At 58.6% G+C, this 27,129-nt stretch overlaps 2 protein-coding genes across 4 annotated transcripts; one reads left to right on the forward strand and one right to left on the reverse strand.

Annotated features, from left to right (window-relative positions):
- The first annotated feature begins 12,516 nt into the window (after nucleotides 1-12,516).
- Nucleotides 12,517-19,306, forward strand: HMGA1 (high mobility group AT-hook 1). 3 transcript variants are annotated; one of them, XM_052698332.1, is made up of 6 exons: nucleotides 12,517-12,534; nucleotides 12,903-12,934; nucleotides 16,741-16,854; nucleotides 17,507-17,587; nucleotides 17,950-18,000; nucleotides 18,411-19,306. In XM_052698332.1, exons 3-6 carry the CDS (start codon nucleotides 16,753-16,755, stop codon nucleotides 18,465-18,467), a joined length of 291 nt encoding a protein of 96 aa, XP_052554292.1. In that variant the 5' UTR covers nucleotides 12,517-12,534; nucleotides 12,903-12,934; nucleotides 16,741-16,752; the 3' UTR covers nucleotides 18,468-19,306. The 3 variants fall into 3 exon arrangements, with proteins under 3 accessions (XP_052554292.1, XP_052554291.1, XP_052554290.1); XM_052698331.1 differs by lacking the exon at nucleotides 12,517-12,534 and adding an exon at nucleotides 13,297-13,473; XM_052698330.1 differs by lacking the exons at nucleotides 12,517-12,534; nucleotides 12,903-12,934 and adding an exon at nucleotides 13,230-13,473 and having other exon boundaries at nucleotides 18,414-19,306.
- SMIM29 (small integral membrane protein 29) lies at nucleotides 18,798-21,464 on the reverse strand. The gene is made up of 5 exons (XM_052698337.1): nucleotides 21,404-21,464; nucleotides 20,795-21,096; nucleotides 20,078-20,103; nucleotides 19,894-19,999; nucleotides 18,798-19,752 (listed from the first exon to the last, which is right to left on the reverse strand). Exons 2-5 carry the CDS (start codon nucleotides 20,903-20,905, stop codon nucleotides 19,711-19,713), a joined length of 285 nt encoding a protein of 94 aa, XP_052554297.1. The 5' UTR covers nucleotides 20,906-21,096; nucleotides 21,404-21,464; the 3' UTR covers nucleotides 18,798-19,710.
- Nucleotides 21,465-27,129: the final 5,665 nt, after the last annotated feature.

Raw genomic sequence — 27,129 nt, forward strand, 5'->3', positions numbered from 1 at the left:
CTGAGGGCTACAAATGCTGCAGCCTCTGCCAAGCCCTGACGGACCCTCCAATGCCAGGGGTGGGCACAGGACCGGGCTCAGCTCCCAGTGTGTGCACTGTCTGCCGTCCCCACATTTCACCTTCTCACAATGAAATCACCAGAACACCAACCTGGGCTGCTGCCCTTCTCTCTGTCACCCACTCTGTGCACTTTCCCATGGATGTGCACATGCATCGCCTTGTTTTTGTTGCTATTAAACAGCCCACCAGGCTCTGGCAGCTCTGAGGAGCTCATCGTGTCGCGTCGATTCATTAATCTAGAGAAAACACAGCCCCCAGGTAATGACCATTGACACATTAACTGCTCCAATCCATCACAGTAATGAGTGTGAGATAATCGGTCACTGGAGCACTCACAGAGCACACCTTGCATGTGCTCAGACACCCCAGGCCCTGCACACTGGGGATGCTGCAGCTCCACCTGCCTCAAAAGACAAAACACAGCCCCTTCCAGCACCCATTTCCAGCCTCATCTTCGCTGAGAGTTGATTCGTGTTGCCCGCAAATCAGCCCTGGGTGGAAGGATGCAGCAGCCGAGGGCTCAGTGCTGGCAGTGCTGGAGGACAGACCCTGTTTGGGATGCTGGAGAGGAGCCGGCGTCCCAGGAACACTCTGGACCTCCTGGCTCCCAACACAACAGCCTGGCCAGGCTCTGGAGGAGCTACGTGCTGCCCAGCAAGATGCTCTCCTGGAAAGCTGGCTGGCCGCCTTCCTGCCATTAAATAAGTGGCAAAATTCCCGTGGAGTCGGATGCTCACGGGATCACGGCTGGAGCTCTGCCTCCTGCAGACAGATCGGCCGTTGCTGTGATCTCATATCCAGCCAGAGCCAGAGTGGTTCTCGTTGGCATTCATCTCTGGTGCAGAGGAGGGCAGCCCTGGAGGGGGGATGGGCCCTTCCAGCCCTCCATGTCATGCATTGCACCCAGCTGCAATCCAAGCAAAAGGACTGCTGCACTTTGCCTTCTCCACAAGTGATGGGAAGGGGACGCAAGGGGACTGTGACAACACAGCTCTGGGCCGTGCTTTGCCCTGCTGATAACAAGGTCCCGTCCCCAAGAAGAGATTCAGGCCAGCAGCTCTGACACGGCGTCTGTCCATCTTTGTGGTCCGTGGGTTATTTCCAAAATAAGGCTGAAAAAAGCAGACTGATGTGTCTGCCTGGCTGTTCCCCTGGAGACATTTAGGGGTGCAGAGGTGGAGTGACCCCGTTTCTCCACCCTGGCTGACAGTGTAAGGATGCACCAGGGGTTATTTGTCCCAGCTTGGTGCAGGACAGAGATAAATGTTACGAATCTGGGCTACACCCACTGGTGCCCAATTCCACCAAGGACACCCCTGCCTGCCCCAGTGTGACAAAGCCTTAGGGCAGCCCATCCAGGTCCTGTCAGTTCCCCAAGCTCATGTGGGATGCACATGGGGCTCAGGGGGGCTGCAGCCGCCTTGGGATAAGCCAGGCACAAATCCCCTCACTGAAAGCAGCTCTCGGAGGTGCCCTAAGGTCAGCCTGATCCTTGCTTCTTCGGGTTGGATGAAGCCCTCCACCACCTCAGCAGGATTTCAGGGGCATCCGGGTGAAGGATTGGGGTCTTACTGCAGCAGGACAACGTGGGCACATGGCTCTGCTTTGTCCAAGACCCAAGAAATCTTGAGGGAAGCTAAAACTGCACAGAACTTTGGGCTGAAGCGTCACCAGCAGCGTTCTCCACTAGAGACACTCTGCGTTCTTCATACTGATGCAGCCACCACCACCTGCAGGAGCAGAGACCTCAGGGCAACAGAGTGAGAGCAGGGCTTTGGGCACATCCCTCCCTCCGCCCCAGCTCTCACTTCTTGTGGAAACTCATGAAACAGACCCGCATGAGAACCTTTGCTCCATTTCCACGTCTTTGTACTTCGAGGTCTCTTAAGACAACTTGGGGGATAAACCATCACCTTGCCCTTGTGCTCACAGCATGAAGCTGGGCAAAGCAGCACCTGGCTGCTGAAAAATAGCACTGCTCCATGGCTGGCAGCTCCTCCAGCAGCTGGGGGGAAGCTCCAGTGGGAAATACCCACATCCACATCCACATCCACATCCACATCCACATCCACATCCATCCCCCCCAGCCCTGAGGGATGCTTTCTCCTCCCCACCCACAGCATCTCTCCTCCCTGAGCCCCACGGATGTGCAGCTCCATTTCTCACCATCCTCTCCCTGCTGTCAGCCAGGAGCCAAAATATCACGGGTGCTCACGGCAGCGTCAAGAACGTCAAAACACAATTAACATTTAGAAACCTGGCTCAGCCCGATGGGAAAGGCCACGAGGAGGCGGGAGGGATGCGAGCAGCGGGGGAGGGTGGGAGACATCCCAGAGATAAAGTGATAAGGAGAGCAGCAGCTGGGGGGGTTATCTGACGTGTGGGGTTACTGAGTTCTGTGCTGCACACCCCACAGAAGTCGCTGCTGCAGACATTGCTGGCCCTCAGCTCGGAGCATTTCCAACCATCGGATGCTCCAGGAGAGTTCAACACTGTCAGCAAATGGACGCAGGGATCGATGCGGCCTCGCCAGGCTCCAAGAAAGAGGAAGGGAACAAACCGCTTCCTCTCTCCCCTGCTGTAGGCAAGGTTGGAGGAACGCAGCCCACCCCGTGCTCCAGCTCCACCCAGGACACGGAGATCACCGAGATCAGCAGCTCCAGGAGCTCTGCATCCTCCCCTGACCCTCCAGGCCTCGCACCAGGCTTGGGCACACCATCGTCCCCCGCAGCACAGCAGGAGTGCAGCCCCCACCCAGCGCCTCCAGCCTGGCTCCCCTCCAGCAGGGAAGGTCACCACGTCCCTCGCACACATAACCCAGCAGACGCTCTGCTTGCAGTTTTTATTTTGTTTTTTTTGAATAGAGGAAAACATGAAACCGCATTTATGGACCGGACTCTCCTCTCAGCTCAGCTCTGCAGAAGGGTTTGAATTATTGATGGCCGAGCCACCGCCTCCTCCTCCTTCCTCTTCATGGGTCACTCGTGGCAGGGAGGAGAGGCACGAGGAGCCCATGCTGTCTGTGGGATGTGCTCCGAGCACTGCTTTGGATGCCATTCCCTGCTGGTTAGAAGGGTGTGGAAAAGAAATCTTTAATTCAAAGCCGAATATGAATAGGATGGTAATCAGCTGTAATATCTACGCTATTAGAAAAGTCCCAGCGAGGGCTGTTTAAAGAAAAATACATTGGTGGGGGTAAGGAGGGTGCATGGGGATGCTTTTGGGGCATCCCGTTTGTCTGTAGGGGAAGGAGGAGGTGCAGCAGAGGGTGGATGAGGGCAGGGTGAGGGCTCTCGGTGCTGGGGATGCATGAGCCAAAGGGAAATCTGCAAGAAAAGAGGAGGAGAAGGATTTCAGAAGGAAAGGAAGGTGGAAGAACGCGTTGCCACCACTGTCCTGCCCGCTGGGGGGTTGGGATTGAGCAGGAGGTTTGCATTGACATCAAGCATCAGTGAGAGAACCGGGAGTAGGATGAACACAACTGAAAGTTTGCAGGTTGTTGGGGATGGGACACGAGGACGAGAGGAGCACAAGGGGCAGCCCAGCATCGCCCTGCAGCCATGTGCCATCTCCAGACACAGACAGTGCCCACAGAACACCCCAAAATCTCCCGCATTGGGTAATCACACCTTGAGCTGTGATTTACCAAAGCAAGGAAAGGATGGGTTTATCAACTCTTTGAAAGGAGAGATAACAGCAGGACAAGGGGAAATGGTTTGAAGTTGAAAGAGGGAAGATTTCAGTTGGATGTCAGGGGGAAGTTCTTTCCTATGAGAGCAGTGAGGTGCTGGAACAGCTGCCCAGAGAGGCTGTGATGCCCCGTCCATCCCTGGAGGTGTTCAAGGCCAGGTTGGATGGGGCCCTGGGCAGCCTGGGCTGCTATGAAATGGGGAGGTTGGTGGCTCTGCATGTGGCAGGGGGTTGGAGCTTCGTGATCCTTGAGGTCCCTTCCAACCTGGGCCATCCTGTGATTCTGTGATATGGCCAAACAAAACACAGCGACAAAGCAATTTGGCAGTGCCCAAAAGTGGCACCAATTACAGACCCTGGAGGGGGGGAGGAGGGGGAGAAAAAAAAAGGTGAAAAATAAAAAGAAATTACTTTGGATTTCTTTCCATGGGAAAGAGACTCCTACACACAAACAGAAACATGGGTAATGGATACGGATATTTCGGAGAGCAAAAATGGCACTGACTGAGCCCTTATTGGATCAACACACACACACTGAGTCCACGTTTCTCTCGAGGAGTGAGGATAATGGGATGCCGAATGTCAGACCGCCTTAAATATATATAAAACTCATTATACGCTTCATGACTAACCAGATTTTGATGGAAAGTGTTGCATTTTAAAGAAATCGAGTGGGGCGGGGGGAGGGGGGGGCATAAAAAGCCCATCCGGGCTCACGGGGAGGAATTAGCGATGGAAGAGGGATGATTCGTCTGCAGGCTGTGAGCGACAGCCAACCCCCCTCCTCCTCCTCCTCGTAAGGAAGGCAACTTCACCTGTGCCAGCCGCTGGCAGCCCCCCTACCCCCAGGCTGCCCCATTTTGGGGGCTCCGTGCCCTTCCGGCAGCTCCTGGATCCTTGCACGCTGCCCAACCGATGCCGGCCCCCAGCAAAAAGCTGCTTGAACCCCCAGCCGCCTCTTTGCACGGATCCCCCTACGCTCCTCCCTGTGGCACCCGTGGGCACACGGCTCATGCAGCCCCTCTTCTCCTGCTCCCTGTCGCTGCCCGACCTCCTCCAGCTGCAATGCCGGGTCCCCCTTTCAGGGCTTTATTCCCCCCCGTGAGCGCAGCCTGAAATTCCCTCTCTGTAACTCATTGCCACCGGAGCGAAGGAGGACAAAGGAATCGCTTCTGGGTTTGGCGGCCCAGAGATGGGAGCATCGCCGCTCTTCTCCTCGCCAACACTCCCACCTAACGGCAGGAGAGCCGAGCAGGCTCAGCAACAGCGACAGAGCTGACATTCCGATGGCAACGAGGGCCTTAACCCGGCACCCATCGCACGGGCAGCGCTGGCATTGCAACGCTTCGCGGCTCTTCACCTCTCGCAGCATCAGCGCTGCGCTGATCCCCTGCTCAGCTCCTCCACCCGCAATGTGCCCGCAACCCCCGCGGAGCTGCTGCAAAGCCACAATACGCACAAATGTGGTTTTTCCCAACCTGATGTGCTGGCCAGAAACTGGGTAACGCTCTGGGTGATGCCCTCCATTCCCCTAAGGATGCTGCTCGGGTATGGCTGCAAGGAGGGGAGGTGAGATTTGGGAACGTGACTTCATGGAGAGCACGAGGGGCAGCTTCAATGGGCTTCAGCCACTCTGTGCATACGGGGAATCAACTCCAGCCAGGATGGAATGATGGTTTATGGAGAGATGCTGCCTGAGTCACTGGGGGTCCCATGAAAGGAAGAGCAAAGTCATGCGAAGTGAGCACTCCGTATCACAGAAGGCACAGAGTTGTTTTAGCAGCTTGAGGCAGGTCGAGGTGCTCCAGCCAAAGCATCCCACACATCCACGGGCACACGGGCAGATGCTCAGACAAAGCAAACTGACGCATCTCTCTCCCTAATGCTGGCTGAACAAGACCAAGTGCCAAGAACAAGGGGGGAAAGCAGACCCAGTTCTCACCCTGGTTGCTCCCATCCTCCTTAGGAAGCCATTGGGAAGAAAGGGAAGGAGCAGCTCTTCTAGAGAAACAGGGTTTGTTGTGCCACCAGCATGAGACTGTGCAGCCCCAAAGGGAGGCTTCCATTTGGATGTGGGAGGGTTTTTGCCACCTGTAGTGCTAGTGGGCTGCAAGCTCTCTTTAAAGAAAAGAAAACCAAAGGAGAAAAAGAAAGGAGAGAGCACATTTGGTGGTAAAATTAACAGTGATGGCCAGACAGCACACAGTGCCTCTGCATCAGCAGGACAGTGGGAGGAAAATCTTTATGTGTTAATTAACACAAACGCTGCTAACGGAGCAAAGCTGATTCCCTCAAGCTTCCCATCCAGCAGCACAACATGGGCAGGGGGAGAAATGGGGTCTGGCTCTGTGGGACCGCAGAGGTGTCAGGGTAGCCCCATAATGGCCCCGCAAAAACAACAGCCCTGCGCCCCTCCCAGGCCCTCCATAATTCATGCAACATCCTTCTGAAAGAAATACCCTCCTCGGGCATCAAATATTCATGGCCTCATACTTTGCAAGGAAAAGCTGCCTTCCTTGGAGCCCAACCAAGAAGCCAAGGCCGGCAGGGATTTGCTTTTGCAGGAGTAATTATGTTGCTCATCAACCAACTGCAGCAATGAGGAGCTGCTCTGGGGGTGTCGGTCTGTGTCCCCCCCCATGCAGGAAAACTGCAGCAAGAAGCAGCATCATACCCAAACCCTACTGCAAAGCAGAAATCCTCATTCTCTGGCTGGTAGAACGCTGCCAAAGCACCCCAGAGCCCCAATTCCAACGTCACCATGCTGTCCTGGTGGGACCCAGAGGGGACAGCACAGCTCTGGGGCTCCGGTGGGACGCTGGGATGGGTGAGCGCTGCCTCGATGGCACAAACCCAACACCAATCCCTGCTGGGCGTCGCATGGCTGCGACCAAATAACCCATCTGCTGGGCAGCATGAATACTGAAACGTGCTTTTGATTAATCTTTAAAGAAACGATCGCATTGTTATTAATTAATAAAGAAAAAGAAAGAAGCGGTGCTGTCTTTGGGGCAGCATCTCCCACCCCAAAGTGTCCCAGTGAGGTTGGGGCAATTAATCAGCAGCACTTGGGGGGGGGTTGCACCACTCCATCAGGGGCCCAGAGCAGAGCAGAGCCCCCACCTTGGTGGCATGGGGCGCATTCAGCACACGCTCCAGCAGCAGCACCATGCTGCTTATTTTTCCCATCTTGTCCAGCGTGATTGGAGCTGTAATAAAGCACGGCCCAGATTTCACGCTTTCTCACTCTGTAAACCAATTAATAATAATAAAAATACGCCTTCATCAGCCAGCCCTCAACTTCCTCAGCCAGCTGGGCCAGGACCAGCACAGCTCACAGCATCCCAGCGAGGGGTTCTTCCATGCATTGGTCATTGCAGGGTCCCCAAAAGCCCCCAGCCCAAGGACAGGGTGGGGTGATGCTGCGCTCAAGGGGTCTGGGAGGAGGGGGCTCAGCATGGTGCCAAGTGCTGAGAAAGGAATCTGCACAGTAATCTGCACAGCCAGGAGTGAGGTGGATTCAGGTGGCTGCTGTGGGACTGCTGCCAGCTCCCATGGTGAGGGATCTGCTGTCAGCACCCAGCCCAGGGCAGCGCATTGCTCCCAGACCACACCACCTCCCCGAGTGCTCCCACCCACCCAGGGGTCCCTTCCAGGCCCCCCCCACACGCACCCCACCTCCTGCACTCCCTGTCTCAGCGCATCACCCCAATACACCCCACGTGAGATAGGGGTATCTCACATTCTGCATCCCGTATCCCTTCATCCTGCATCCCAACTCTCACATCCTGCACCTTGCATCCCCACATCTCACATCCCAGCATCCCCACATTCCCTCATCCCAGCACGTCTTCCATCAAAAGCCTCCAGTGCCTTCATGCGGCAGCCGCCCTCACTGCAGCCAGGCAGCACGGAGAAACGCTCTGAAGGCGTTTTGCAGGTCTGGGCAGAGCTAAGCTGAGCTGAGAGGAGAGTCCGGTCCACCCTGAACTCTCCCCGCATCCTCCGGGAAATCCCCCGCTCCCAATGACCACGCATTCTATCCAAATCTGGGCCTTCCAGGTGCCCGGCTGCGTTTGTGCTTTCCTTTAAAGGCCACTCAGGGCTGCGATGTTTTGGGCTCCTCCCCACTCGCCCCCAGCTCGCATCGTCGTGATGCTGTGCCCCGAATGGGGGGAACTCTCGCACCTCGCTCAGCTCCGCCCCCCATCCTCTCCCCGTCCCCCCGTCCCCCGCTGATTAGCAGTTGCTAAGAGAGCAATTAATCAACCCCCTCCTCACCTTGAGCTGGTAGGGGAAGGCAGCTGCCAGCCCTGCACACCCCCGCCGAGCGTTCGGGTGATGGATGGGGGGAGGAGAGCGCATTTCCCACCCCGCAACAAAGCAATAGAGGTGGCTGCACAGCATGGGACCCCCCCTCCCCAAATCCCTCAGGGCCTCTTCCCCCGCTGGGGTCGGGGGCACAGAGGGCTGTGATGCTCAGCCCCACCGCAGCTTCCAGCCTCTCAGATCTCTCACCGCGCACTCCTTCCCCTCACATCCCCCACCTCCCCTGCTCACATTTCTGTGCTCTTTGAAAGCTGACTCCCCCCCCCTCCAGCTCCAGCACCGCCAGGCGCCACATCCCAACCCCACGTAACCGGAGCTGGGAATGGGCAGCGATACCGCTGACAGCCGTCCCTAATCCCCTGGCTGGGCACAGTGTCACATCCCCACGGCATGGCTGAGCCACACCACGGGCCTGGGTCCCACCGCGTGCCTGGGTGTCACCCGCTGGGGTCAGACGCTGCCCCCATACTCCTCTGGGGGTGTAGATGGTGATCAAACAACCTGTATGGCTCGGCCCCATGCATTGCACCACAGCTGTCTCCCTCTGCCTGGGGCCAACAGCACAGAGCACAAAGCCGAGGGGAGCCCCACAGTAGGGGGTCCCACCCCATGCAGTATCACCCCACTTCCCCCTCAACCCAGGAACACTGGGACTCCCCCCACGGATGGGCTGTTTGGAAGGGACAGCTGTAGAGCCCTATAGGGCACAGCCACCTCCTGCCCACCCTGCTTTCAAAGGCAGCACCTGCACAGCTCCCAGTTGGGCTGACCCACTGCTCCCACGGCCCCACGGTGCCATCAGCCCACAACACAAAGCTGGGGAAAAGATACGGCCGTCGGGCGTCTCAATACTCAGAGCAGCAAGCACCCTTCCCTACAGCTTCCCCCACCCCCCGGCTTAACGGGGTCCCGGGGAAGCCCCTCCCGCAGCCCCCAGAGCGGCTGCCGGCACGGCTGTCCCCGTTAGATGGCAGCAGGGAACCGCCGACTCCGGTCCCGAACGCACTATCACCCACCTCCCTCCAAACCCGTTAATTAAATCCGGCCGGGACACGAGGTGCGGCATCGGAGAGTGGAACAGCTCTGACCACCGACCTTCTGCCCCGTCAGCTTGGCTCTGCCCCCAGCCCCACCACCTCCTTCTCCTCCTGCACCCCCACCTCTGCGCTCCCCCCATGACTCAGATGTGAGCAGCACCTGAGTCACAGCAGAAAGGGAAGAAAATCCCCCCGGTCCTTTTTTTAACCGGAGCTGAGAGTAAAAGGAAAAGCATGGAACTGTTTGGCCAGGGAGGGTGTTTGCTTGGAGCCTTGACAAGGAGTGGGATGCACAGAGTGTCCCTTTGTCACAGCAACCCATTCATGTGGGGGGGACAGCGCTGCAGGTGGCCCCTCCTGGGGACACAGAAGTGACCATAGGAATCCCAGGCATTTGTACAGACTGGAAGGAGCTCCTTGAGAGCAGCCCTGCAGAGAAGGACCTGGGGGTCCTGATGGATGAAAAACTGAACATGAGCCAGCAGTGCGTGATTACAGCTTGGAAAGCAAATGGGATCCTGGGCTCCATCAGCAGAGGGGTGGCCAGCAGGGACAGGGAGGTGATCGTCCCCCTCTGCTCTGCTCTTGTGAGGCCCCATCTGCAGTGCTGCGTCCAGGTCTGGAGCCCCCAGTACAAGAAAGACAGGGAGCTGTTGGAGAGGGTCCAGAGGAGCCACAGAGGTGATCAGGGGGCTGCAGCACCTCCCCAAAAAGACAGGCTGAGGGAGCTGGGCTTGTTCAGCATGGAGAAAAGAAGCTGCGGGGTGACCTCAGTGCAGCCTGCAGTACCTAAAGGGAGCCTACAAACAGGAGGGGAATCAACTCTTGGAAAGGGGAGATAACAGCAGGACAAGGGGAAATGGTTTGAAGTTGAGGGAGAGAAGATTGAGGTTGGATGCCAGGGGGAAGTTCTTTGCTATGAGAGCAGTGAGGTGCTGGAACAGCTGCCCAGAGAGGCTGTGATGCCCCGTCCATCCCTGGAGGTGTTCAAGGCCAGGTTGGATGGGGCCCTGGGTAGCCTGGGCTGCTATGAAATGGGGAGGTTGGTGGCTCTGCATGTGGAAGGGGGTTGGAGCTTCGTGATCCTTGAGGTCCCTTCCAACCCAGGCCATCCTATGACCATGGGCTGCTCCACACACACTTCTGCCCTATGCTGGGTCTCCCATCCCCAACCCCCTGGCAGTGCCCACAAAGATGGGTGTCCTAGGGGGCACTTCAAGGGACCCCATGTGCCCCCACCCCATGCAGCACCTCCCGTGTTGCCCCCAACCCCAGGCTCCTGTGTCCCTGTTAGCTTTGGATGTGCAATCAAACACCTCAATTAAAAAAAAAAGATAAGGCAGGCAGGCAGGGCCAGGCAGTGAGTCCTCCAATAACAACCCTTCACGTTCTCCTCCTCTGTGCTCCCAGTTAACGATTTACAGCATTTCCTCTCAACCTTTCTTACAAATCACTGTTGGTCCCCAGCCCTGGGGCTGCAGGGGGCCCTGTGTGTGTGTGTGTATGTGTAGAATAGGGGGGGACAGAGGTATTTTCTGCACCCGGTGCTGCTGGGGAGCAGTGCTGAGGAGCTCCTGGTCTGCAGGAGGCCTGGAACCACAGGGTCAGGCACTGGAAGTATCCTTGTGAGGATGCCCCCATGGGCATAGGGCGGCACAGGGCTGCTGGTTTGTGCCTCCCCTTCATGGCAGGGGCCGTGTGAGGTGGGATGGTGGCTCACGTGGCCGCTGTTTGCCACGCAGCTGAGCCCTGGCACGCTCAGTGCACGTGTGCCAAAGTGCGAAGGGGGGGGGGGGAGACGGGAAGGGACTGGGACAGCGGCCCGGGGCTTTGTGCTCTGCAGCCCCGAGGAGGTTTCATGTTACTGGGAAGCTGGGATGGCGGGATGTTCCTGGACAAAAGGCCATTGTGCTCTGTGAGGCTGCACCGAGCCGTGGAGCGGCCCCAGCATGGCCCACAGCCCCTGGCAGGGGCCCAAAGGAGTGAACCCCACCCCCCCCCCGGAGCACCCAGGGATGCAGAGCGGCTATCAGGGTGCCAAACACACCCAGGATGGGACCATGGGGTCCTGCGGGTGTCACAGAGCCAAAGCAGCCCCCCTGCTGCCCTCCTCAATCAGAATGTGTCCTCGGCATCCCAGGGGATGGGACAGCAGGACAGACACCCACTGGGATCCAGAGCGGCACCCAGCCAGACCTGAGGTTACCGCAGCCAAACAGCAGCACCAGGTGGGGATGCATCCCTATGGGCGCCTGGTGGGGATGTGTCCCCATGGGTGCCATCCACTGATGGCACACAGGGACGTGGTGGCAGCCCAGGCATGGCACACACAGCCAACACCGCTGCACATCCCCCAGCACGGCCGTGCCTTCACCCCAACGCTCCCTTCCCCTCCCAGGAGCCGATTACTGCCTGCAGGCGGCCATAAATGCTGGCACATCAGCTCGGGGGTGATGGCAGCGGGTTCTTCACAGCACCAGCTGCCCTTGGACCCACACATCTCCGTGCAACGGGGTCACAAGTCTGGCAAGACCCGGGACCAGGAGGATTAATTGAGAGGGCTGGCAGGGTGATGAACACACCCTGGGTGAACTGGTTCTGTCGCTTTCCAGTTACCCAACAGCGTGGGTTGGGATTTGTTTTCCTGAGCAACCCTGGAAGATCCGGTTTCCCCTTTCCCAGGGAAACGAGTGGGAATCGGGCACCCAAATCCCAAACACAGCTCAGCACCGGGATGGGGGCGATGTGGGATAAGGGGGCATTGAATCCCCCCCCTCCCCACATGGACACCCATCTGCACCACGCGCCAATTTGGGAAGTTCCCCATCAGCAGTCAGCACCAAACTGTAACTTTAGGAATTTGTCCCTGGAACGGGGCTGCAGGACATCACTGTGCGAAGCTGGGGGATAAAAGCTGCCCTGGGAGGGTGGGAGGGGAAAAAGAGGTTTAAATGGATGAAAACTCACTCTAGGCGGCTCCACGTGGGGCTGGGCAGTGGGGAACAAAGCCCGGAGGGCAAACAAAGGCCCTTCCCCTTCTTGGTTGGGCTCATTGGGGGTGTTGGGGTTTTTATGGGGGGGTGGGGGATCTTTCCCATGCTCTGAGATGGGATGGAGAGAAAAACCTCATTTCTCACTTCTTCACGTTCCCAAATCCCCAAAGGGATCAGAGCAGCCCCAAATGGGGACACCCCCCCCCCCCAAGGAGCCGCGGGGCTCCTCCATCCACCTCATACCGACCCTATTGGGGGGGGTCCTCCAGCAGCTCCGCCCCACACGCAGCTCCGGCCCCACAACCACAACCGGCCCTATCGCTCCCCGCCCCACAGCTCCTCCCCCCCGGCTCTCCGTTCACCCCGGTGCCCTTATTTAATTTCCAGCGCGTTTGGGCTATTTTTAACAGCTGGACCCCCTCCAGTAAGACTGAGAGCGCACCTTCCTTCCTCTTCCCCCTCCCCCCCACTTTTTTTTTCCCTCCCCCCATTTTTTTTTTCCCTCTCCCCACTTTTTTTTCCCTCCCCCCATTTCTCCCCTTTCTTACTTTATTTCCTTAATGCTTCTGACCCCTTTTCCTTCCCCTTGGAGCACTTTGGTTCCCCCCCCCCTTTATTACCTCAATAAGAGCGGACCTCCAAAACTTAAGAACCTCTCTGCCTTCCCCTTCCCAGTTTGCCCACGCGTGTGTGTATGTGGGGGAGGGGGAGGGGGGGGGGGGGGGCTCCCAACCAGGAAAATTGACTCTAATCATAATTATTAATAATCATAATTAATAATCATAACAACAGTCCGAGCGCCCATCTCCGGGATCGCGCTGACGGTGAGTGCTGCTCGTGGGGGGGGGTGGGGGGGGGGGGAAGGATGTAAGGGGGCGGGGGCAATGGGGATGGATGTGGGGGTCGTGGGCTGCCTGCCCCCTCTTTACGCCATCCTGCGCTACACGTGGGGCGCGCTGGAGGGGGGGGTTGCTCCGAAAGTAATGCCTCCTATTTTTCACGCGCCGACCCCCCCCCCCCCCCCAAAAGAAACAAAACCAACCCCAACCAACCTTCCCTCCCCCCCTCTCCCCCCCCCCCCCCCCCCTTCCCCCAAACCCGACGTCAGAGGCGGATGTTGATGGGATGGCGGTGGAGGTTGAACCTTCCCGCCAATGCCCCGTTCCGCGTTGTCACCGCGCGACAGATGGCAGCAGAGGGGCACTCCGACAAAATGGCGTCCGACATCGAAGTGCGTATGAAGCAGTGGTGTGTGATTGAATTCCTGCATGCGGAAAAAATTGAACCCGTCGACATTCATCGACGGCTGCTGAACGTGTACGGAGACCAAACGGTGGATGTGAGCACCGTGAGGCGGTGGGTGGTGCGTATTGCTGCTGCTGTTCTTACCGGGAGCCGCAGGGCGATGCGACTGGAAGGGGGCTGATGGGGGGGGCTGGGGGTGGGTTGGGGGAAGGGGGCGATCCGTTTGTAAGGCTTCGCATCGCACGGGGCGCGGTGGGGGGGTCCGCGTGGCGCTGCGTGCAGCGCCGGATCGGTGCGGCTGCTCCCCCTCCCCCTCCCCCCCCCACGGGGCTCGGGTGTGTGTCCGTGTGTCCGTGTGTCCGTATGTGTGTGTATGTGTGTGTATGGGGTACAGCTGTGCAGCTCGGTGCCAAGATGTAGGGCCTCGGTTCGGCTTCTGCCCCCCCCAACCCCCAGCCCTTCCCCGCGGGGTGCTGCTGAGAAATGGGGCTTTATTATCCCCCGCTGCACAAAGCCCCGATGCTGCCCTTCCTGCCTGCTTTCTTTCTCTTCCCCCCCCACCCCCCTCCCTCCTTCCCTCCCTCCTTCCTTTCTTTTATCACTTCCTTTTATGATGCATGCCCAGGAAGGAATGGGGGTGGGCTGCCCTTAATGGCTGGGGGTGGGTGGGGGGGCTTCAAAGCAACCCCGGGGTGTGTGTGTAAGGAAGGGGGGGGGTCCTCATGAGCCTCCCTTCCCCGCCGAACGCGCTCTGCAACTTCTCCACTATTCTCCCCCCCCCACCCGGCTGGTGCGGTTCGGTTCGCCCTCCCCCCCTCCCCCCTGCTGCCGTCGGGCTCCGTTTCCTGGGCGTGCGATGATGGGATGGATGTACGGCACCGCCCCCCCCCCCCCCCCGGGTTTGGTTGAGCGGGGATGGATGGATGAATGGGGCTGCTCGCGTAGGGGGGGCGCAAGCTGGGGGGAGGGGGGGCGTGAGGAAGGCCTTGCAGGCATTGCCGCCCGCTTGCAGCACAGCGATGGGGCTGGAGAGGAGAGCAGAGCGCTCCTATAGGGATGGGGGGGGTTCTCCATGCCTCCCTCAGCCCCATCGATCCGCGCGATGCATCCCCGCCGCTCCCCAGCGCCGCTGCATCCCCCCACCCCCCCCCCACGTCCCCCTCCTTCTGCAGAAAGGTTTCTTTCTCAGCTGCTTCCTCCCTTCCATGGCAACCCTGCTGCTCCCTCCCCTCTGGCTGCGATGCACGCCGTGGGGGGGCTGAGCTGCAGACACCCACTGCCGTCCTGTGGGTGCTGGGAAGCATCGCCCACGTGCAGCCCCGGCCCTGCAGCCCCGTCACACAACCCCAGCCCCACGCTGCACCTCCGTATCCCCATCTGCAAAGAGCAGAGCAGAGCTTTGGGACCCTCGCAGCAATGGGGCGATGCTGTGGAGCAGGCAGTGCGTGGCTGGGGGTGGGATGGGGGGCTGTTGGCACTTTGCTGCAGGACTGTGCGTGGCTGCAACCCCCCCCAGCTGCATGGGGTGGGGGGTACAGCACAGCCAGCAGGAGACGTTTGCTCTGATCCTGTTTTAAACCAGGAGAGAAACGCTGCTCACCCGCCGATGTTTCCCTTTCCTTAACCTAAAGCATGGGGATGATGGTTTGTTTTCTCTGAATGCGGGGCCCTGGGATGCTGCTGAGTTGTGTTTTCAGGGCGTTGATGTGACCGCGTGGTTTCTGCCTCCAGCAAACCGAGGCGTGGGGGGAAGGGGGGAGGGGGGAATGTTTTGCACTCGTGAGTCACTTCCAGAGCTGATGCGTGGGTTTGAGAATGCTCCATGTGAGAGCACCGTGTGTTGTGCCCCGTGGTGTCCCCCCATAGGGCCCAGCATCCCTCCCTGACCCCGTAGGGCCCAGCATCCCCCCTCCCTGGGACAGAAGCAGCAGTGCTGGCCCATGGAAACCACGTGCTTTTAGCTCAAGTGTGCCTAGCCCTTATGGAAGGGAGTGTGTGGGAGAAGGACCCCCCCGTGCTCCAGGTAACAACCCCCTGTGCTGTGCTGGGGGTGCATTTGGGACCCCAGGAGGTGGGGATGCTGCTGTAGGAGAAGTTTGGTGTCACTCCTGCCAGGAAGCTTCAGCTCCTCCATTGGGAATGTTTCCTGTGCCTGTCTCCGTGTGGTCGTGGGGCTGGGAGCTGGCTGTGCTGTGCTGTGCTGTGCTGTGCGGTGGCTCCGGATGAGCAGGTTTTCCCTACAGGTTTTTCCTCCACCCCTAGGAATGTTATTGGGATGGAGGAGGTGGAGAAACTCGCTTCTCTGTGGGATTTCCCCATGAGCGAGGAAAGGCACGTAGCAATGTGACGGCCTGGGATGATTCCTGGTGTCCCCAATCCCAGGAGCAGGGCTGGGTTATGGGATGCAGCACCCATCCCAGCTGGGAGCAGCAAGGATGCACGGCCCTTCCCTTCCTGCACTGAAGCAGGACGCAGCCCAGGACCCCCACAGCCTCCCCCAGGGCCGTGCAGCTCCTCCTGCTTTTCCAGTTTGCCATCTCTGATGCTGTGTGTGGGATCTGAAGGACTCCAGATGAAATCTGGAGCTGCTCAGCCCACGCGGGTGGAAGAGGAACCGATGCTCAGCTGTGGGTCGGGCTCCCCAAAAGGCTGTGGGACCCCCAGGACAGCAACACCAGGAGCCCTCCGTGCTCCATCCCCGCAGCTTTGTGGCTTCATCCCCTGCATGAGGGCTGATGGGGGCCGAGGGGCTGCTGTGCCCCCACCCCCCCAGTGCCCTATGGGTTCTGTGTGCAGTGGGGAGGTGCCGGGTGGGATGAAGGGGCATCAGATGCTGTGTTGGGGACGGTGGCACCGTGCAGCTGCACCGGTGGGCTGGGGGGTTACAAAGCAACATTGGAGGGGGGTAAGGGGGAGCTTCTCCCAATTCCCATCGTGCCAGCACATGCAGGGATCTGGCAGAGCCCTCAGCAGGGCTTGGAGCTGCACATAACGCTACGGGGGCACAGTGCAGCTCCAAAATGCAGCACCTCATCCCTAGCTGTCACCTTCCCCCCCCCTTCCCCCCCCCATTCCTCACCATCACTTCCCCCCCCACCCCTTCCCCCCATCCCTCACCATCACCTCCCTTCCACCCCTTCCCCATGCCTCTCCATCACCTCCCTCCCACCCCACAGCAGGGGTTCCCCTTCCCCTCCCCACCAGGGCCGCGCTGACCCCAGGGATGCTCCGCTCGTCCCCCTCGGCCCTGTTGAGTCACTTCCGCGGCCCCCACCGCCCTCCCCCCTCCCTCCTTCCCTCTCTCCTCCTCTCCCTCCCGCCGTGGGGCCGAGAGCTGACCGACCTTCCTCCCCTTTTTTTTTCTCCCCGCTCCTCCTCACCGCAGCCGCAGGGAAGGATGAGCGACGCCGGCGCCAAGCCCAGCCCGCCGCTGGCCTCCAAAGGGGAGAAAGATGCTGCAGAGAAGAGGGGACGGGGGCGGCCCAGGAAGAAACCGGAGGTATGGGGAAGGGGGGGAAAGGGGGGGAGGTAGGGGGGCACGTTGGCACACGGGGATGGAGTTGGGGGGGAAGGGGGTGCTCAGGGTGCAGCCCCAACCTAGAGCGTGGTGATGCAGCACCCCCAAACTGCCCCGCACCCCAAATCCCTGCACCCCAGAGCCCCCCCCCAGCCCCATGTAAGGCTCTGGGTTCTCCCGCAGCTCCTCCCCTAGAGCTGCCTCTGCAGCCTGGCTAATTAAAGCCCTATTAGCACAAGCTGCTCAGAGGGATCAGATGCTGGCGGGTGGGGGGTGGAGGGGGGGGGGGGCTTTGTGGTTGTCACAGCCCTCCCACAACGCTTTGTGCACAGCCCCTCCCCTCCCCCCTCCCCCCACGAAGGCAATGTTTGCCAATTCCCAGCTCTTTGCTGGCCAGGTTTGGGGTTTCCCAATGGCAAATGGGGGGGGGTTGAACAGAGGATTGAGAAAGGAGCTGGAGTTAAGCTGGGAGATTAACACTGAGGGGAGGGGGGGTCACTGAAGGACGGCAGTGCTCTGCCCCAAAGCAGCGCTGAGCCCATTGCAGTGCTCGCAGTGCTGCTGCATCCCGGGGGCGCCGACCCCATCTGCAGTGCCCCCCCTCAACTCTTTTTACCCCCTCCCTCCCTCCCAGGATCCCAGCGAAGCGCCCACCCCCAAGAGACCCCGCGGCCGGCCGAAGGGCAGCAAGAACAAGGCCAGCTCCAAAGGCAGGGTAGGTGGCTGGGTGCAATTAGAGCTCAATTAGTGGCATTTCTGGGCTGATCCCCCATTCCTACAACCTCCCCCCTCCCCTTCCCCCCCAGCCATGGCAGCTGCATCTCGAAGAGGGGGTGGGGAGGAAGGGCTGGGCTGCGGGGTGTCTGCATGCACGCACCCTGCAACCTGCCTTCAAAACATGCAGCTCACATCCTGCGCTGCTGTGTGAGTCACGGGCCCGGGCCGTGGCCATTGGGGTGATGGGATTTGGCAGCAGAGGGATGGGAGGGAGGTCCAGAGGTGGTGGGGGAAGGGGGGGGTGGTGGGGTGCACCATCCTGACCTCAGTTTTTGTTTTTCCCCCCCCTGGAACGCTCAGAAATCCTCAGTCGCACCAGGGATGAAACCTCGAGGCCGACCCAAAAAACCGGTGAGTGCCCCTTTCCCTTTTCCCCTGCCCTCCCAGCCGTGGGGCTTTTTGTCATCGTGTCGTCCGTCCCCCCCCCCCCCCCCCCCCCGTGGTGGCAGTGACCCCATCGCGATGGGGATGCGGCGCTGGCAGAACGTTTTTATGAATGGAGCGGGAGGAAGCGTGGGAAGCGCTGAGTCATGGCTCACACTCAGCGCTGAGTCAGCGCCGTGTGCCCCCCTCCGACCCCCCCATGGCGCAGCTGTGGGCACCGGGCACAGGGCTGTGCTGTGCTGCACACCGCGGGGTCGAAGCAGCAGCAGCTCCGCGGGGCTTCATGCATGGAGGGGCAGAACCCTGCGCGGTGATTTGTGCCTCAGTTTCCCCCCTCGGTTTCTCCTCCCCCGCCACGTTTCTCCTTTGCTTTGCAGCAGCAGGACGAGGAGGAGGTGAACATTTCCCAGGAGTCATCTGAGGAGGAGCAGTGACCCCTCCTGAACCGCCGCTACCTCATCATCACCCCCCAGGACTGAGGGAGATGGACGGGGCGCAGCCCCCCCCCGGCAGCACCCGGCTTCCTCCTCCTCCTCCTCCTCCTCCTGCCCTGCTCCTTCCTCACCCCCCAACAACAGCAGCACTGGAACGCAGGGCTCAGCCCCACAGCCCTATGGGGGGGGGGACCCCCACCCTGCTCCCCCCAGCACAGTGGGGCAGCCCCACTCCCCCTCGCTGCATCCCTGCAGTGCCCGGTTCGGGGTGACCCCTTTCCCCATCGGTTCTGGTTAATTTTTATTTTATTATTTTTATATATATATATATTATTGTGTTTCATTTTGGTTGTTTTTTTTTTTGTTTTTTTTTTTAATCCTTTTTTGGTTGTCCTCTCATTCACAACTACCTCTGGATATTTAAGTTCCACTCTTGGCTCACGGAGCACTGCTGTGCCGGTGTGGGGCAGCCGGGCATCCTTTGCTTGGGGTCATCATCATCTTTCTCTTTTTTTGGGGGGGTTGCATTGCTGGGGGTTGCAGCGGGGTTTGGGGGATTCTCCCCAGTTCAGTTTGTTCATATATTTTTGTTTTCTACTGTTAACTTTCAAGGTTCGGTCACTGCTGCTCCTGGGTGGGGGCATGGGGACACTGGGGGTCCCCCTGTGCCACCCCCACGGCTGCAGTGGGGCCAGGGGGGGTTCGGTGTCGGGTTCAGGGTGCTGCCAGTGTGGGGAAATAAGGGGGGATTTATTACTGTTTATTTTTTTGTTCCACTGTTAACAACCGTCTGGTTTCCTATTTGCAGTTACTTGAATAAAACGTTTTATGGAATAAAACATTTGATGCTCTGCTCTGGGATGGAGCCTCCTATGGGGTCTGGGGTTGAGCCCCGTGTGGGGTCTGCCCATCACCACTGCTGTTGCTGTTACAGAGAAACGTTTATTTGCCCCCCCAAAGGAACTTGGGGTGTCCTGACCCCGCAAGCACCATATAGGGCCAATAGGAGCCCATGGGTGCTCCGTGGGGCTGCACCTGTCTCACAGCCCCAGTGCATTTCCCCACCCCATCCTCAGTGCATTTTTTTTTAGGGTGGTTTCAAGAAAAAGCAGCAGAAAAATGTGCAGGAAGGTGGCAGGTGCCCCGTTACCATCCGTGCTCATGGGGATGCTGGCGCTGCTCCCGGTGCTGTGCTGCCACTGCTGGGGGGAGCTGTGGGTTCCAGTCCTGCTCCAGGGCAGCCTCAAGCCCTCCAGCCCCCACGGGAGCCCCAGGTGGGACCCATCTGCAGGGAGGGATGGAGAGCCTTGAGCCACCACAGTGCAGCCGGTGGCCCCAGAATACAGCCCCCAACCCCAAAATGCAGGGCATGGCCCCAAAACGCAGCCTCCCACCCCAAAACAAAGCTCACAGCCCTAAAACTCACCTGGTGCTCCTCCGCCTCCACCAGCAGCTCGTGCTCCGACTCCTGCAGCTCCTCAGCAGGGTCATAGCTGTACATGGGCAGCAGGCGGTGCCGCAGGCGCTCCGACCTGGGGTGGGGATGGGGCTGAGCGGGGATGGGGTGCAGAACCGGAGGTTTATGGGATGGGGGTCCCCCAGTCACTCACCTTCGCTTCTTCTGGACGTACATCACCTGTGTGGAGAGCAGGATGGGTGTGAGGGGGATGTGGGGATGGGGATGGGAGGGGGTTGGGGAATGGGTTGGAATTGGGGATGGGAGTTGAGGATGGGGGCAGAGTTGGGGTTGGGGATGGGATTGGGGTTGAGAATGGAGATAAGATTGGGGTAAGGTTGGGGCTGGGGTTGTGGATGGGGACAGAATTGTGGTTGAGGAGCGGGAGAGTGTTGAGAATGGGGACAGGGACAGTGGTGAGATTGGAGATGAGATTAGGGATGGGAACAGGATTGGCACTGAGGATGGGAGAGCGTTAAGGGTGGGGATGATGGGGTTGGGGATGGCACTGAGGATGGGAAGAGTTGGGATCGAGGATGGAGACAGGGATGGTGCTGAGATTGGAGATGAGATTGAGGACAGGTTAGGGTTGAGAACTGGGACAGGGCTGGGCCTGGGGATGGGAACAGGATTGGGGCTGAAGAGTAGGAGAGGGTTGAGAACTGGGACAGGGCTGGGGTTACAGATGGGGGTGGGGACAGGGTTGGAATTGGGGATGGAGATGAAGTTGGGGACGGGGACGGACTTAAACTTGGGGATGGAGCCAGGAATGGGGTTGAAGATGAGACTGGGGATGGAGAAAGGGATGAGGTTGGGGAGATGAGGGACAGGGACGGAGCCGGGGCTGGGGTTGGGGTCTGCCCGCACTCACCGCAGCCAGGACGGCGCCCAGCAGTGTGAGCAGCACGAAGGGGCCGAGCACGGAGCCCACCAACGAATCGCCCGCAGCGCCGGGAGCGCTGGGAGCCGTCGCGTTGCTCATGGCTGCGGCGGTGCGGTGGCGGCTGCTCCCGACATGGGGACGGGCGGCACGAGGGAACGAAGCGGCCCCGGTAACGACGGCGTGGGGTGCGCCGGGGGTGGGGGTGGGGGCGGGGGGGCTGCGCAGCGCTCAGCCACGAGGACGCACCAGGAAGAGACACCGGTGGGTTGCCGTCACCCCGTCCGCCCTCCCTACGGTAAGAACGGGCCGGGGATGGGGGAGGGGGGGGGTGAGCACCCAGGGGCTGCTGTGCCGCTCCCCCCCAAAGAAATCCGGCCACGCACCGCCACCCCGCATCGCAGCCCTCCCCGTTACGACACGGCTCTGCAGATCCCCCACACGGTGCCGCCCCCCCCCCGCCCCATGCGGCCCTCCGAGCTCTGCGCCCCTCCGTGCTCGGCACCCCCAGCGCTTCCCACGCGTTGCTCGCCCCGCGCCTCCCCCCCCCCCCCCCCCCCCCTCTCCCGCGCCCCCCCGCGCGCTCCCGCCCCGCCCCACCTGCGCGCACCGCCCGCACCCGGAACCCGCGCAGCGCGTGACAGCGGGGCGGGGCTTTTTTTGTGTTGGGGGGCGGGGCTTACGTGTAGGCGTGGCTTTTTCGTGGAGGGGGCGTGGCTCTGAACGCGATGCAGTGCAGCTTCACGGCCGCTAGGGGGCAGCAGAGACCGGGGGGGGCAATGAGAGAGATGGGTGAAATAGAAGAGAATTCAAAAAAGGAAGAAGGGGGAAAGGAAGGAAAAAAAATAAGCCAAGAGGGGACAGGGACAGCATGGAGCTTGGGGCGGGGGTTGGTTCCAGCCCTCCCTAGGGACACTCCCTGCTCTGGGATGCCAAAACCCTTTGTTTTAGTGGGAAGGGGCAGAGCTGGTTTGTCCCCACGCTGCGAGGCTCCCCCAGTGTCCCATTGTCCCCATTCCCAGTCATCCAGTGTCCTTTGCAATGCTGGTGGCCGTGTTGCCTTCGCTGGTCCTAACGTCTCTGCTGCCTCCCCTTGGCCCCCAGAGGTCCCCTCCAATGGGGACAGAGGGAATGGACCTGGACAGGATGCTCAGGAGAAGGGAAACCATCACCCCCAAAACGCTGCTGCACAGCTCACCCCATGGGACTCACCATACCCCATACATCCTCCGCCCCCTTACATCCCAAATCACAAACCAGCCTCAGCCCCGCTCCCCCATCAGCAGCCATGGGAGCCTCCTGCTCATTGCTTCCCCCCCACGCCCCCCAGCCTGACACCTAAAAATAAGATCTGCAGTTTCTAGGAAAGTTCCTTGGAGACAGTGAGCAAGCAGGAGGGCTGGGGGAGCACAGGGGCTGCTCAGCCCCAAGGAAATCACCCTTAACGCCCCCCCAGAAACATCGGGAATGAGAGCATCACCACCAACTTTGGGGAAACAGATCCTTTGCGACCAGGGGAACCAGCAGAGTGAGCAGACCTGCAGCAGAGAGCAGCAGCAGAGCCAACAGGCTGCTCTGCTCCCAAAGGTGCAGCAGAATGCACAGCAGCCCCTCCTCCCTGCTGCAGCCACCCTCACCCCTCCCATACTGTGCTCACAGCGTCTCTGCAACTCCTGTCTGCAGTGAGCAATGAGTTTGAGATCAGAAAATTAACATCACCCAGAGTCACCTTTGGCTTCCCAAAGGAGCTCCATCATTGTGCTGTACGTCAGCTGGGGCTGCGGATGGACCAGCAGCGTGATGCCACACCAGGCAGAGTCCTGGGCAGAAACAGTCAGCGATTAACATCAGCGAGGATGAATACAGGGCACTGCTGGTGCTCTGCACCCCTGCAGCAGAAGCAGAAGGTCATTTCCACCTGCGGGCTTTGCAGCGCAGCTGCGAGCAGCTTATGAGCACTGCCATCATTCCTGCTCCACAAATCAGGGCTGGAAATGTTCGTGTGAGACCAGGCCTTACAGCTCACCCCAGTCCTACAGCACAGTCCCCTCTGCATGGAACCTGAAGGGCTCTCACCCAGTTCAGCATTTGCTCCCCCAAATCCCAGACACAGCAAGGGGCAGCAGGGAGGGCTCTTCCCCGTGCTCCCTCCCCCCCATCCCCACAGATGCACACGAAAACAAGAGACCAGGCAGCAAGCAGAGCTGTGTGCAGTATGGTGTGTTTATTGTTTGGCACTGAGTTACAGCCTGACGCTCGTCCAGCTCTCATCCAGCTTTTTGTCGAGTGGGGTTTTTGTTTTGTTTTGCTTTTTGTGATTTTACCTTTCTTCTCCAGCACACACAGGGGTGCAGGCAGCCCTGCGCTGAGCTGCCGTGCGTGGCACTGCTGGGTAGAGCCAACACCCAGCACACAGCTCACCCCAAAAGCAGCACTGGGTTGCATGGGGTGCACGGAGATCTGTGCTCTCCCTGGAAATGGAAAGATCAAAATCGCATAGATTGATGCTAAGCTTGCTAGCCAGCTCTGGGCAGGATGGAAGGAGAACATCTGTGTCATTGGTAGGCTCCAACTAAGAGCTGACCCTCGAGGAAAACCCAACCAGAATTTTAGTTGTAAGAAGAACGAGTCCGAGTCAGTAAGAAAGAGAAACGCGAGATTGCCAAAATGCCCTTGCAGTCAGAAAGTGTTTTTGCAAACCATTTTCGCTTAATGTGTCATAAACTTAGAAACACAAAGCACAGGGGTGAGGAACAAAACTCTGCAGCGAGAAAAAGCCAGTGGGTGATGGGAATTAAATGTCCAAATCCATCTGGGATTCATGGAGAACGCGGTGCTGATGATTCACTGGAGACGTCAGGCTGCCTTCAGCTCTCCTTGCTTTGCTCCCTGCATCAGTTCCACATTCCCACCTGAAGCCAACAGCCGCTCACTGGCACCCCCCAGCTGAAAGCACTGATCTGCACGGAGCAGGAGCACCTGGAGCCATGCTGACTGCACTCTGCCACTGCAATTGTGCAGCCCCAGCCCAGACCCAGAGCCCTGAATGAGTCGGAAGTGTCTGCAGTGTTTAAACCTCATCCCCTGGGAACAGAGAGGCCAGGAGCTGGATGAGAGCAGGCAGCCTTGAGGTTACAGAGGCAATGGAACAGGCTGACAGCTGCTCTCACTTAGTGGCATCTAGGTGGCACAGTGGCATTCCCTGTATTGCTCCCACTGCCGCGCTGTGGGCTCTGCTCCTGCTCAGGGATGCTGCCAGCGCTGGGCGCAGAGCTCAGAAGGCAAAGTGGAACTGCAAGGCCATGCTTCCAAACCTCCCAACTCGAAGAATACAAAACAGGACACACAAGATGCTCAGCAAACACTCCCGAACCTCCTGAGATTCCTTTCTGAGCTCATTTCTCAAATGCAATGTCAACATGCCCCATTTTCCTCCCCCCCAAGAAAAACAAAATCAAAACCAGCCCCGACCCACTGGCACCAAGAAGAGGTTTTATAAAACCCCCAAAAGACATCTTCAATCCAGGTAAGTGTTCTTTCACACCCAGCTACACCTTTTAATTACGTACAGACCTCAGGGCAGCACAGCCACCACCTTTCCATTCACCTCCCACCATCAGAGCCACAACTGCACCCAGTCTCACCCCAGCAGCGACAGAACCGAGGGCAGATGCAGGTGTTACGGGATGGGAACACAGCAGCTCACCTGCAGCCAAGGCCCACGGAGCCGCCAGATGATGCTGTGCCATGGAGCGGGGAGAGCGGAGCAGAGCTGGGAATGGAAGCGAGGATTCCTGGCATTCCCTGCCCACATTTTTAGCCACTGCTTCGGGTCTGCGCGAGAGGAAAAGCCGCGCTCCAGCAGATTCCACCTCCTTTGCATTTTTCAGTTTAAGGAGTTTAAGGTACATCCAAGGCCACACTGAGCTGAACTGCCTCTTGTCAACAGGAACCTTGCTGCAAAGAGCCCACAGCGCGCTCCTGCCTGCCAGCAAAGCCGATGTTCATGGCTGTGGTTCCTTCCCTCCTGCTTTCCCCTGCAGCAAGGGGAACACAGCACTGCAGTGGGTGCTGGCTGCACAGCGCCATGCCCACATCACGCAGCACTTCTCTTCTGCTCTTACAGGATGCCCCTCTGCTGCCAAGCTGGAATCAAAGCGATGTAAGAAGGAACCACACACTGCAAACGGAAGAGAAACAGCTGCCAAGGACTCAGATATGCAGTCACCTGTCTGTGCAACCATTTGTGGCAAAGCAAGAGGAGAGATTTGATGTGAGGACGGCCCTGAAGAGGCTCCATTTCTCTGTGCATCCGATCCTTCCTCAGAGCAGAACAGCTGGGTGAAATCCCTGCAGGTCTTCCACCAAGAGAACCCAAGGATGCTCCCAAGTTCTTCTTGCACCTTAAACTCACGGTGCACGATGAAGGGAAAGAGCAAAGCTCCAACAAGCCAGGTGCTCTCCCTCCCAGCTGATCCCAGCAGCAGCTTTAAGAGACCCATAATGAAGTACCTCTCCATAAAAGTCGTGTTCTATCCCTCCTTCTATCAGGTTTTAATTAGCTACTGGTGAACTGGGTTTATCAGTAATGCCAGCCTACAGCTGCAGCTCTGTTTAAATGCATTAAACGAAGTTAGCTAGCTGCCCATCAGAACTCCTCATCCATCCATCACGGTGACCCAACCAACATTATTTTAGCTTGCAAAGTTGAGAGCAGCCCCGAGCACCACTCAGCCAGGTGGCAAATGCCAAGCATCCCTGTTTGGAAGCTGCTGCAATGCCAAGGAAAGCAGCACGGCGTTGCTGAGCTCCAGCTGCCCGCAGGACAGCACAGAACAGCTCTGCTAAGGACACGACCACAGATAAAGGAGGTGCAAACCTCCCTGCCAGCACTGAGCTTCTCCATCTTTGTGCAGCAACCACAAGTACTCCAGCAGCACTGAATGCCAGATTGCAACAGACAACCAGCCTCACTCAACCCCTTCCTGGCCGCCTCCAAGGCAGCATCTCCCCCTCTGGTGTCTTGGCAATTGCCCTCAGCTTCTCTCACACACCAGCAGCCTCAGCCATGGGGCACATCTATCACATCCCACGTGGTGAGGGTTCTCCATGGAAGAGAGAACATCCCTCATGCTGTTTTCAATTGAAATAGCTCCTTCCTTTTAAACTTGCCTTTGGAAGGCCCCCCAGAGCTAAATCTGAAACCAAGAAATCATTTCACAGCCACAACTCCAGGAGCCTCACGCTGCACATCTGCCACCGTTTCCAAACTCCCACAGATCCGAGCACAGCAATCCCCCTCCCACCATTCCAAAACCCCATCAGAGAGGTTTCCTACAGCTCCACAGTGGGGCAGTTTCAACCCCATGGGTTTAATTACGTTTGGAACTCCTTCACACGGGGACATGCACCTCCTCTGGTGTGTTAAGCCTCAGGTGAAGCCATCAGAGCAGCATTGGGAGCTGCCTTCTGGAAGAACCGAGCAGCGCTGGAAGCTGTCTTTTTTCTCCTGTTGGAATCCATAGAACAGAACAAATAGCAGCAAACCCATTAGTGGGCATCAGCTTAGCCTTGCATGCTGCTGCAGCAGCAGTAATCCAGGCTGCCCTGTCAGATGAGCCAGCACTGTGTTAGTATTTGGGGTTTAAGGGATAATCACGCTAAGCAGAGGTGTCTCTAAGTGCCAACTGCACTTCCCTTCTCCATTAAGGTCCCAAACACATCTGTAAATCCAGGTGGGAGGATGCAAGTCACTGACAGCAGGCTTTAATTCTGACGAGACTGGAGGAAGCGACTCAATGCCAAAATTCCCCTAGAGAAGCCCTCCATTCTCCACAGCACACCTCCCCTTCACTGCCACCACATCACTGACCCCACAACTCAGGGCACACAGCACTCCAGTACTGAAGCACCCCAAGAGCCAGGCATTTTGCTCACATTCTCCCCTCTTCCTTGCCTCTCAGCATGCAAACCATCCCCACGTGCACAACGCATTTGTACAGCACAGAAAGCAACGAGGGAGAAAGGAATGTTGTGGTGAAGAAGCTGCAGAGGACACTGGAAGTTTTGCTTCCAGCAGCCCATCAGCCATAGGTGATGATGGATGGAGCCACTCCGAGCAGAAGCTGCTGCATCACAAACAGGGCTGGCATTTACCTGAGCACTGCTTTCAGCAAACCAGGCACGTGAATCCTGCAGCTTTGGGGCGACTCGATGAATTTGCTGCAAACTTGCAGGTTGTCAGAAGGAGGCGTCTGCTTTTGTTACAGAACACCTACAGCTACACCAGCCAAACATCCACGGCTACGCAGAAAGCCAAGCAAAGA

Source organism: Tympanuchus pallidicinctus, unplaced genomic scaffold (genome assembly GCF_026119805.1).
Source record: "Tympanuchus pallidicinctus isolate F22 unplaced genomic scaffold, pur_lepc_1.0 scaffold32, whole genome shotgun sequence".
In the NCBI taxonomy this organism is placed as follows: domain Eukaryota; kingdom Metazoa; phylum Chordata; class Aves; order Galliformes; family Phasianidae; genus Tympanuchus; species Tympanuchus pallidicinctus.